Genomic DNA, 13,203 nt, shown 5'->3' with positions numbered 1-13,203 from the left:
TGAAACCCCCAAATCCCCTCATCACCCAATCACTTTCAATGGCTTTGCTTAAAAGCCATTGATTTAAAATTTTTAAAAGAACACATAATTTTACATTCAGGTTTATAGCATTTTACTAAAAAATAATAAGATGATGAATAATGAATGACTTGTGATTTTACTAGCTCATAGTAAAGATAAACGTTATTTTTCTAAAAAAAGGTTTTTTTCTAAAAAAAAATTTTTTTCTAAAAGTATTTTTTCTAAAAAAAAATAACCTTTATCTTTACTATAAGCTAGTAAAATCAAAAGTCACTCATTCAAGAAATAATTACTGAATACACCCCTTATTATTTGCCCCTCATTGTGACAACACAGTAAAGTATATAACGTTGCCGTGACTCTTCATCACGGCAGGGTAAAAGAGGAGGAAGGAAATAGAATTACAGAGAGTGAAGCCATCAGTTTACTGCTAAGTAGTATAATGAGTCCTCATTATGTTCATCAATCTCACCCCAAAATCTACTTGTTAGGTGGCTTCCAGTGATCTCTTTTGTGTAATCTTACTTTGTTTTCATTCGATGAAATGAATCATTTAACCTCCTCCTTTTTCTTTTCTTTTTTTTTTTTCCTAATCTTTTCCCCAATTCTTTCCAGTGAAATTATCTTATTTTCCTTCATTACTTGGTTTTTTATCATTTACTAATATGTATTTGTGTCTTTTATTATGTCACTTCAAATACTATTAATAAGCATTCTTTATTAACATGCTATCTTAATTTATATTATTAAACAGAATATTTAGAATGTTACACCTAAAATGGAAACAATCACTGGAAGTATCACTGGCCTGGACCTAGTCTTATTTCTATTCAGACTAAGTCAGTGTGGGGAAGCAGCAAGACAAACAGCAGCATCTTCTTTATATTAAACTCAAACTTAGGACTGTACTCAGATTGATTTGCTGAGGGTACACAGTGATATATGTAAGACCAGTCTCGAGTATTAGAATTTTGTCTTTGTCTGGATTAAGGCATTACTCAGTCATTAACAAAGACGCCAACAACTATGATACACAAACACTTGTTGCAAACATAAGCCAGCATGTTCCAGGAAGGCAGGTGGGAGTCAGTCCACAGGGGTTCCTGGATTCTTGGAAGCCTGAGACTGGCCTCTGGGACCATCAAATAAGCATAGACGGCATCTCATCTTTCTCTGCCAATTTTCTTTTTTATTAGATGACTAGGTATGATAATACCGGCTTGAAAGATAATTTAATCTAGGAAGTATATTTCCAGTTTTTCAATACATTTTTATTCAGAAAAACAATGGCATAACCCTTAATGCATTTTCACCCTACAAGTTTCCAGAGTTTTGTTTGCAGCATTCACCTTGCTTTATGCAGTACTGCAGAAAAAAATCCCATTCTGGTTGACAACTGCAGCTGTCCTGCACCAGGAATATTTTTCTTCTTGGGACATTCTGACATGACAGTAAAGTAGACTTCAAGTAATGAGGAGTGTTAAAGTTGCTTTTGATAGACATGTATTTGAGGATGGCCTAGATGCCCAAGTTGGAGAAATGGAAGTACCTGACCTATTAATTACTCTACCGTGTGCTAGATAAACCGATGTCACTCCCATGTCCCTCCCTGCTTAACTATTCAATCCTGATTCACTATCTGACTCAAGAAGTAAAAAGCAAGAGCAGCACATATTGGACAACAGGAGGCATATTTACAAATTTTCCTATTTAAAAAAATCTAAACTGGCATATCAACTACTGTCAAGATAAACAAGATTACTAAAATGGGTCCATATGATTCTCACCCTCAGTAAAATTGTTATGTAACAGTACTCTTTCTCATTTCTAAACCCCAGTAACCACTTGAGGAAGCTCATTCGCAGTAAAAAGTGCTAGAGACGGAGGTGGATTCCAAAGAAGATGTAGAACCTTAAGGAGTCAGGAAAATTACTAGCAGTGTTGGACAGTGCTATACAATAAAAAGTACACAGTAGTCAAGGCTACCTCAAATGCTTGACATAAAATTCACCTCTTACTTCTTATGCCAAGATAGCTTTCTTTTCTACCTCCTTGAAAAGATCTAGCAAAACCAGTTAGTGAGACAATGTATCACTTCATTAGAAAGCTCTGACACAGTAGGTCCATGTCAAAGCTCTAAAAGAACAGAGAAGGAAATAAATAGTCAAGAAAATTAAAACTAAAGAATTACATACATAAAAATAGGCACATTAAAACACCTAAACTAAAAACAACCAAAAATTAAGATTCTTCTTGCTCTAAGAACTCTACTAATCATAAAAGCCACCAGTAAGTCAATGTTTAAAAATGCTGACTATGGGTACTTTAGACAATGGCAAAGATGCCAACGAGACCCAGTTGTATCCCCCAGAGAGTCAAAATTCTAGATGAGGCCGGGTGCGGTGGCTCACACCTATAACCCCCAGCACTTTGAAGCTGAGGTGGGCAGATCACCAGGTCAGGAGATCATGACCATCCTGGCCAACATGTTGAAACACTGTCTCTACTAAAACACAAAAAATTAGCTGGGTGTGGTGGCAGGCACCTGTAGTGCCAGCTACTTGGGAGGCTGTGGCAGGGGAATCCATTGAACCCAGGAAGTGGAGATTGCAGTGAGCTGAGATCATGCCACTGCACTCCAGCCTGGCGACAGAGTGAGACTTTGTCTCAAAACAAAGCAAAGCAAAGCAAAACAAAACAAAACAAAAAAACCTCTAGCTGAGATGATGCACAGAATTAAGTGTCAAATAAATGATTCACTGATTAAAGAGTAAAAGTGGAAGAGATGTTAAAGAACAATGAGTTCTTCCTCATCTTATGAAGGAGTAAGATGAAGGAAGCCCAGGGAGAAGACATCTAGCAGGTACTCAGCAGGAGCTGGACTGAACTCCATGTCTTCTGGCTCTAAGCCTCTAAGCATAAGCCTAGGAACATTTTCACAGCATTGGCCAGTGTTTTCCAAAGGAGGTGACTGTCACCAAAAGCAGCATGACTACAATTAACATGGTTAAGAAATAGCTCCAACTAAACATTCTGGATGTCATAATAAGGTCCTTTCTCTTACAGCAATGGAGTTATTTTAGGAAGGATTTGGATGTGTTTGATGATCCTAAGTAAACTAGGTCTTGTGGCAACATATTAGAAACATTTCTAATACTGTAAAATAATCATTGAAAAGAACTTTAGCCAAGAATTAAGTCTGAGTGGGCCCACTATATCCTAAACGCTGCGCTGGTTCACGCTTTGGGAAACAAAGGTGCATGATGTAGAGGAGAGAGGAGGTGTGTCTTTTCAAAATGACTGACCCACAGAACCATGAACATAATGAAGTGGTTGTTTTACCTCACTAAATTTTGTGGTATTTGTCATAGATAATTAGACATCTCCAACATAATTAACTAGGTATCTTAGATATCGTAGATAACTAGACATCATAGATAACTAGAACAAACTCCAACCTAAAACAAGTGTCTGACCCAGAAAGAACCATAATATTTCACCTTATCAATTTCTTAACATGGTGATGATAGGGAATAATACTGCCATTTCCTTTACTGTTTGGCTTAGTTTATGTGAAAGAGACAAGTGATGCTCATAAAACAATCCATTCGCCCATCTGTGTTTTCTATACTCCTTGCTGTTGGGTAGCCAGTAGAATGTAGAAGAAGTAACTGCATCACTCTGAGATAAGGCTGTTACAAATAGGTGTGAGTTTTCTAACTAATTTTTCTTTTGCCTACATGTCCTTGAGCACAAACTTTGAGGATACATGGCTGCAAGATGGAGGCATCCTGCATCCCTGAGTCTCTGTTGCAAGGGAGGTGGCAAAGAGATCTTCCTGACCCATGCCAAACTCTGAGATGAGCAAGAAATATATCTTTATTATGTTAACTTAATTAATGTATTGTTTGTTATTGCAATATGGTTTAGTCTACTGACCCTGACCTGCACAATTTTCATGATCTGTCACTATAGTCACACCTTTGTATACACTGTAAACCTTCTCATTCTTTCTTTTCCGATTAAATTAACCTCAACACCTACTCAATTCTTCTACCCAGCTGTATGTGGCTGGGGGTTAAAAAAACACAAACCCTGTTTAGACATTTCTTTTTAAAACAATTCACGAACACAAACTCCAAGTGGGCCTTTAGTGGTTTCTAGTTATCCATTTGAATTTTCTTCTGTAATTCAGTCTCCAGTTTTCCAATGTGACTCAAATTCCTTTCACTTTCCACAAACCAACACCTCCTTCCCCAAGTTTGTTCTCAGCTGATGACGGGCTTCATATTTGCTGACAAAGTTGAAGCCACAGAGGAGAATTTCCACATGTTCTTATTCCCATATGCACTGAGTTATCTGAATCTGTCCATGTATTAGGTCTTTCCTTTTCTTACAGTAGGTGAATTGTCTATGCAATGACTCCACTTGTGCTCTGAATATAGTCCCTTCTTTCCTACTCAGTCTCATGGCTTCTGCAATTTCTTCCTGTCTCTACTTTTCTATAAAGTTTTCTTTCTCACCTGTGTGTTCCCATCAGCATGTAAGCATTAATTTCTTTTTTAATGCCAAATCCCTCAAAAGAACTGTCTTTATTAACTATCTTCACTTCCTTCCCTCCAAGCTCTATTCAATCTCTTGAAATTACCCTTTCGTTTTCAGCATTCCCCCAAGCAGCTCTTTTCAAAGTCACCAGTGACTTTTATATTGCTAAATCAGATGGCTACTTCTCAATTCTCAATGGACACAATTTCTTAGCCACATTTGAGACAATTGATCCCTTGCTCCTTCATAAAATACTTCTTTTACTTTGCTGCCGGTTTGTTATTCTCTCTTGGTTCTCATGCTATTTTTTTGCCTGATCCTTCTTAGTATCATTTTTTGAATCCCTCATCTTCCCAATTTCTAAGCACTGAAATACTCCGGGGCTCAAATCTTGGATGTCTTTTATTTTTTCGTTCATATTTATGTTTATAGTTGATTTCATTGGATTCTATGGTTTTCAATATTAGCTATGCTGTGATGAATCTCAAATTTGTATCTCCAGCTCTAATTTACAGACCTCCTCTGAGCCTGATTTATGTACTGTGTTATATTACCCACCCCACATCTGCCACTTGGCTTTGATTTTTCTCCCACAATGAATTTCTCTCATGACTTCCCTACTACAGTAAATGGCAAATGCATTCTATCACTCCTTTCATCCTCAAAGCTTGGGGTCATCTTTGATAATTCTTTTACTCTTTTTTTAATATACTTTAAGTTCTTGGGTACTTGTACAGATCATCTTACATGCCATATCTAGTCCCTCACTGAGTCCTGTCCAATTCTATTTTCAAATACTTATCCTGAATTGAATTCCTTTTTATCACCATCCCTGCTCGCATACTATTTCACAGCACCATTCTACGCTATGCAGTATTTGTAATAACCTGTTAAATTGTCTCTGTAGAATTATTCTTCTTGCAGACTAATTTACACAGTATAGACAAAAGTGCCATTAAAGTATATCAGACCATACACCCTTGTCTTACAATGCTTCAAACAGCTTTCATTTTACCCGAAGATTAATTCTCAGTGTCCTATATGACCTGATCCAATACTACCTCTTAGACCCCTTCTTGCAACACTCACACTGAGATCAGACTCTGATCCAGCCACACTCACTTTCTTGCTCTTCTTCAGCTTCACCAAGCAAGGTCCTGTATTAAAGCCTTTGCACATTTATTTCTCTCTGCCAGACCCACTTATCTCAGGTGCTTTGGTTAACTCTCTGCTTCAATTTTACACTTAAGAAAGGCTTTTATATGACCACTTATGCTCTTTACCCCTTATTCTGCTTTATTTGTATTCTTTATGTCACGAACCATATAACATAGTTTATATTTCTTTATTTTATTGTCCTTTTCATCCCTTCTGCCGTCCTAAAACATAAGGTCCATGAGGGTAACAACTTGATCAGTTCTGTTCAATGTCTTTTACTCTAGAACCCAAAATTTCTTGAACCTAGTAGATGTGCAATAAATATTTGAAAATTAATAAATAATTTAAAATGAACCTCAGTTTGGGAAAAAGAGTGAAAATTTGTATCTGAAAACCTTGTTCTTACCTATGTCAGCACTGTGTCCTGTGGTGTCGAGCTGACTGAAGCGAGACTTCTACACATAACATAGACTCAGATAATAGTGAGCCGAGGCTACTACCGTCCCTGGCAACTATCCATAGAATGTCAGCAGAGTACAGCATGAGCCAGCTTGGCGTCTGTGTGTGATATTAGCCCATATTTCTCCTTTGAGAAAGAGGAAACACATCCACATAAAGCAAATGAGGTGAAAAAAAGGCTGACAATGAGTTATAAATTAAATTAGTGTCATTCTCATCGGTATGTACTTAGAGAGAGAAAAGATGTTAGGCTGGCACTAAATTAGGTCCTTTCAGGTATTTTTAAAAATGTATGGCTGGGCATGGTGGCTCACACTTGTAATCCCAGCACTTTGGGATCCCGAGGTGGGTGGATCTCCTGAAGTCAGGAATTCGAGACCTGCCTGGCCAACACAGCAAAACCCCGTATGTACTAAAAATACAAAAATTAGCCAGGCATGGTAGCATGCACTGGTAGTCCCTGCTACTCAGGAGGCCAATGCAGGAGAATTATTTGAACCTGGGAAGCAGAGATTGCAGTGAGACGAGATAACGTCACTGTACTCCAGCCTGGGTGACAGAGTGAGACTGTCTCCAAAAAAAAAAAAAATTAGAATTCTGGAATTCTCTCTGAATACTTTTCTAGAGAGACTGCAGTCATCTATAATAATCTTCTTTTCTAAACCCAAATCTGAGCCATACAATTTGACGCATATAAATTTACTTATGAGAACACCAGGACAAAACATAAAAATTGTCACTGGCTTAAAAATTGTGGGGTATTTAGGTACAGTATATAGGCCTCTGAATGACATTGAGAATATTAAGTGGATGAATGACCAGACAAAAAGAACAAGCAGGTGCAGTACAGATGGGAGATATGCATTCAAAGAGAAGACAGCTGAGCCAGTTCAGTGTGAGGAACAAACAGTATCAGTGACACGCCCAGCTTCAGGGATGATACTGACAAGCACGAATGGTTTGAGTATTGACACATAATGGAGTAAATAAATATTCACTACCTCAAAAAGTCATCGTAGAAAGATAGAAATAGAAATAGAGATTTACCAGAAGAGTTGGGCTTCCTTCCCTTATACCCAACTAACTTAGGGATTATGCAGTTTTGACACCATATAAACTGTAATTCATCAAAAACCGTTTCAACCATCATCATATATACCAGCAGCAGACATACATGTGCCAAACACAACGTATTTATGCTCAACATCACATTCCACCTCACCTCCTTCATAGCAATGTGCTTTTGTGTCTCACAGCTTTGTGCGTCTGAGGCTCTGTATGCAAAGCTGTGATTTTTCTATTCTAAAGTCTCTCTCTCTAACATAGAAGGCAACAAAGGAGAATATAGATTAGAGATTGGAGGATAACATATACTTTAAAGGTTTTTATAAAGGACTGATTAAATACTGACTCCAAAGATGAAACAAATTGTATTGGGAAATCTTCAAATTGTAAGGCTGAAGATTCCAAATCCTTTATTTTACATATGAAGGATTTAGGGCAAAGGGGCTTCACAGACTGCCTAATATAACACACAGAGTTAGTAGAAAAGCTGGGATGAAACCCAGCAGAGTGTGCCATTTATTTCACCAGTTCTCAATCTTGGCCTCTTTTCTACTGCAATCATTTTACAAACAAAACAAAATACAACAAAACAAATGCCCGCTTGATGAAGCAAAAATTTTAAAGTTTATGTTCTTAGGTCTTCCATTAGTACGTTTTTGAGAAACAGCAGAAATATTCCTTTCAGAAGATTTTAAGGACTTGAAATGCAGAAATACTTCAGAGGAATCATTAAGCAGTCTTCCTAAAGTCTGAACCAACACTGTCCAGAGTTTATTTATGATTATAAAGGTCACTGGGAGAGGTGCAAAGTGTGTGTTGAAGGGTCTAGACTTTTCCCTCGCTGTGGCTTTTAGCATATCAGTTATTTGTTTAGGGAATGGAAATACCTCTCTGGCTTCATAGAGTCTAGGTTACAATCTAGCATCAGTAGAGGTAAACTTTTTCTTTATTTGTATGGAATATATAATTGCACATTTTTCTGATAAATAATTTCATTACCTCATTAGTTCATCAGCAGTTTTACAAAGAAACCCTAGAAAGTTGTAAGGTGTCCAATTTGTTAATCTTAAATGAACTATGTTTCATTTGCAAATCATGCTGTATGGTTCCTATAAATCTTATCATTTCAAGCGATGAGTCTTAATCCAAAAAATGTAACAGGTATAAGTGGTTCAAATCTAGACTCATCTTTGTCACCGGTGACAAGAATTTTTTTATAGAATAAGTTCTTGGGGAAAAAGAGAGATACCATTTACCAACAAGATTCATATGTATTTAGAGATCATATGCAAAATCCAGGAGGGCTTCATTTCCTAAAGCCAAGGGCTGTTTTCTATTGATCAGTGAATCCACTGCACTTAAAACATAAGGTTAAATAGTAAAACTTGGCAATATTTACTTAGCATTTACTATATGCTATGAGCTTTAATTATATACTGTTACATTTTTCAAACCTAGTTATTTGAAAATATCATTATAATCCCCATTTTATAGGAGAAGAAACTGAGGTTTAAGAAGGTAAACTAACTTAAGATGGCCACAATGACACTGGGTTTATAGATAAAGGAGTTAGATCCCAGCATCTGTCATATAAACCCACTTCATGCTTTTATTCTCAAAAATGTTTGCTAAGGTCGAAAAAAAAAAAAGGGCAACATCATCTGGAAGACTTTCTGACCACATGCCTACGTCTTTTTAAATTTGCTAATACAGCTGTAATTCAGAGCTGATTTTAACCTGGAGAGTGAAAAAAAATTATTGTGTTTAAAGAATGAAAACACATCTCTGGCTTCATAGAGCCTATGTTACAATCCAGCATCAGTAGAAGCAGCTCTTCTCTCTACTTGTATGGAATGTGTAATTGTATAGTTTCCTGATAAATCTTTCCATTACCTAATTAGTTCACCAGCAATTTTAGCAAATGCCCTAGCAAGCTCTAAGGTGTCTAATGTGAAGCCTGTCTTGCTCATATCAGTTCACCACCAAGAAGCTATTTACAGCTCATTCTCTAAATAGCTACACATAGGGAATTACATCACACCTGATGTGTAGAACTGTCTTGCTGTACCAATTGCTATCACCAACATCATCTCTTTTCTGATAAAACACATGAATCTTGTTGCTAAGCACTTACTTGTCTTTATTCCCAGATTTGATCTTCTCTTTCAAAGAACACACAAACATACACACCACTTACATACTATTTTCTAGACAATTTATGTATAGCTGGAGGAAAACTTATAACATGAGATAATCTTGACTAAGGCTATTTATTAATTCTTTTTACCAACAATGAAAATAAATTAGAGATGTATCTAAGTGGCAGCAGGAAGGTTTTAGTTTGCACAGAGGTAGGGGAATGGAGTATATTCTGTGCAGGAACTTTAAAATAAATTAATGAACAAAGCTTACTTAAGAAGTTCTTTTAGATCATGGTACATCATTGGTTCCTGAAATTTTCATCTCATGATATTCATTCTTCACTCCCATCAACTTGAGAATGGCCATGAATATGAAACACAAAATTTTGCTCGAAGTACTTTTTTGAATCTCCTTAGCAACTCTGTCTCTCATAATCCCTGACCTGTAATTTTTCAGGAATCTGAGTACAGAATTCCAATGTTGTATAACTTAAAAACATTTGATAGCATTAAATTAAATGAGAAAATGGTTTGGTCATCCTATAATTTTCCAAAAGGCTCAATAAGGTGAAACAGACACAACCCTAAGTAAAATTTTACATGATGACATAGATACACCAATGCAAAATTAAAACAGATTTCCACCTGAGAATTCAAGAAATATACTACCTTGCCCCAAACCGGTAAGAATCCGATTACCACAAGGATGGATAGTTACCCATGGCGAAGAACGGGATTCCCAGCAGGGTGGAGTTGTACTTTCCATCGGTGATGAAGAAGATCCCTGCTGCAGTGATGATGGAGATGCACACTGTGAGCACCCCCAGGAGGCCCAGGAAGGGCTTACTGCGCAAGCAGTCCTTCATGGAGCTGGAGAGGGTGGCTGTGGTCAGGATCAGCACGAGGCTCACCAGGACCTTGCTTCTGGCCAGGATGCTGATCTTATGAAAGTCTCTCCAGAGGCTAAAGGATGCTAAAGAGTAGAGCTGGAGGTCTTGATGCTCCTCCTGGAGCTTTCTCATAAGCTTACAGAACTCATTCTCCCACTTCTCCCCTATGAGGTCTTGGGTGGCAGAGCCATAGGTCTGGAGGTAGTAGGTGATTTGAATGGCTCTGGCTGACTTGACCCGCTGGTCTTTGCTGTTTGGCACTTCCACTACCCCGCCCAGTTGATGTCCAATAAAACTGTTCCTCCCATCCTTGAAAACAGAAAAAGAAGAGACTTCTGTTACCAAATGGATGCACACTCCACGGAATAGATTCTTACTCTAAGTGAAGGAGCACAAGGAAGGCAGAGATAGGTGCTAGTAATTGTGAAACTGATGTGGGTGGAGAGGCAACTTAGAATTTTATATTCAACATTTGGAGCTACATGGGATACCACGCATGATGATCAAGGACAGATAATATGCAAAAAGTATTACAAAGCTACAGAAGAATTGCCCACATGCTTAGAAAAATGTAGATAAATATTTTGATCTCACTTATATCCCAATTTCCAACATTTCCTTTTGTAACAATCCATTACGACTTCTTAATAAAGGATCAAGTTTTATGATTCAGTTTCAGCCAAAAGTAAAGATCCCCACAAACTAATAATATTTCAAAAGTTAAGATGATTATCTATTCTATAAACATAGACTAATCTTTCTAGAGTTAATTCATATACCTATGCCAACACTCATACAAATATACACGAACATGAATATTCTTATATATTCTCTATATTCTGGGAATATAATTGTACATCAAAGAGCAGTACAAAAAATGCTGTTTCTTATCATTAATTTAATGGCACTGAAATGTTTCCTAAGAATAATGTGAATACATATCCAAACATTACAATGCTCCCTCCAAACACCTGCCTCAGACACAGGCGACCTTATCTTATTGATTAGAGTAGACAAATCACCCAAATGAGATTGATAAGAATTTCAGATTGAGTTGCCAAAAGTCAATTCATTTTCAGTGTTTGACATGAGGTAGAGTAGGCAAAATCATGATGGAAGGAAATTGGTAATAGAAGCAATCACTCCTCTTTAAGGCACATGTATGTGGCCAAAGAGTTACTAAAACAGGTTAAGAACAGTAAATCTCATCCAGTATGCCCCAACATGAAGAAAGAAATCTCGGAGAGCCGTCACCAAATTATCATTAATTTGGAAATTTTATTATTGCCACAATTATCATTTATTTCCATGGTAATGGTTCTCAGAATACAGAAGCTAGTAGCACATTGCATGATATAGTATAGCCCTGAAAATATGCATGGGTACCAGGTGAGAGGCAAGCACTAAGTTACGTTTATGTCCAAAGTAGACTGTGTGTCAATTGGACCTGCCAAGATGTTTATCTAAAAAAGATATAAAAGAGTAAAATCAGGGGAAGAAACAGTTCTTCCTAGAGTGGGTAGGGCAGAAGACAGTAAACCCAATAGTGTGATAACTCTGATGTTTCCACAAAACTGGGAGGTATTATGTACTCTAGCAGGCACATATCATCATATCATAATTGTTTTGGACTTGTTTAACACAGACACTTGTATCCAAGGCACTTGTTTGTATTTACATTTTTAACATGCACCAAAGAAACCCTAATACTTCAGAGTATGTTGCAAATACAAAAAGTTTACATTTATGGAGAGTACAAATGCCATTAGTAGGATCACCAGGAATTCCAAGAGAGAAATTTCTTTATCTTATTATACTTTAAGTTGCAGGATACATGTGCAGAAGGTGCAGGTTTGTTATATAAGTATACATAGGTGATAGTGGTTTACTGCACTCATCAACCTGTCATCTACATTAGGTATTTCTCTGAATGCTATCCCTTCCATAGCCCCCCACCACCCCCCAACAGACCCCAGTGTATGATGTTCACCTCCTGGGGTACGTGTGTTCTGATTATTCAACTCCCACTTATGAGTGAGAACATGTGGAGTTTGGTTTCCTGTTCCTGTGTTAGTTTACTGAGAAGGATGGTTTCCAGCTTCATCCATGTCCCTGAAAAGGACATAAACTCATCCGTTTTTATGGCTGCATAGTATTCCATGGTGTATATGTGCCATATTTTCTTTATTCAGTCTATCATTGATGGGTTTTGAGGGTGGTTCCAAGTCTTTGCTGTTGTGAACAGTGTCACAATAAACATATGTGTGCATTTATCTTTATAGTAGAATGATTCATAATCCTTGAATATATACCCAGTAATGGGATTGCTGGGTTAAATGGTATTTCTGGTTCTAGATCCTTGAGGAATCACCACACTGTCTTTCACAATGGTTGAACTAATTTACACTCCCACTAACAGTGTAAAAACATTCCTATTTCTCCACATCCTCTCCAGCATCTGTTGTTTCCTGACTTTTTAATGATCTCTATTCTAATTGGCATGAGATGATATCTCATTGTGGTTTTGATTTGCATTTTTCTAATGACCAGCGATGATGACCTTTTTTCATATGTTCATTGTCCATAAAAATGTCTTCTTTTGAGAAGTGTCTGTTCATATACTTTGCCCATTTGTTGATGGGGTTGTTTTTTTCTTGTATATTTGCTTAAGTTTCTTGTAGATTCCAGATATTAGCCTTTTGTTAGATGGACAGATTGCAAAAATTTTCTCCCATTCTGTAGGTTGCTTGTTCACTCTGATGGTGGTTTCTTTTGTGGTACAGAAGCTCTTTAGTTTAATTTGATCCTGTCTGTCAATTTTGGCTTTCGTTGCCATTGCTTTTGGTGTTTTAGTCATGAAGTCTTTGCCCATTCCTATGTCCTGAATGGTATTGCCTAGGTTTTTTCTTCTAGGATTTTTATGG

At 37.2% G+C, this 13,203-nt stretch overlaps 1 protein-coding gene across 2 annotated transcripts in view; it reads right to left on the bottom strand.

Annotated features, from left to right (window-relative positions):
• Positions 1 to 13,203, bottom strand: part of PTCHD4 (patched domain containing 4) — a 182,046-nt gene that overhangs the window by 112,502 nt on the left and 56,341 nt on the right. For both annotated transcript variants that reach the window (XM_012441639.2, XM_012441640.2), the window contains exon 2: positions 10,108 to 10,588. In XM_012441639.2, coding sequence (XP_012297062.1) covers positions 10,108 to 10,588 — 481 coding nt within the window. The remainder of the gene's footprint in view (positions 1 to 10,107; positions 10,589 to 13,203) is intronic.

The sequence above is a fragment of the Aotus nancymaae genome, unplaced genomic scaffold (assembly GCF_030222135.1).
Source record: "Aotus nancymaae isolate 86718 unplaced genomic scaffold, 86718_ANA_hifiasm-v0.15.2.pri h1tg000040l, whole genome shotgun sequence".
In the NCBI taxonomy this organism is placed as follows: domain Eukaryota; kingdom Metazoa; phylum Chordata; class Mammalia; order Primates; family Aotidae; genus Aotus; species Aotus nancymaae.
This window is presented reverse-complemented; position numbering and strand designations above follow the sequence as displayed.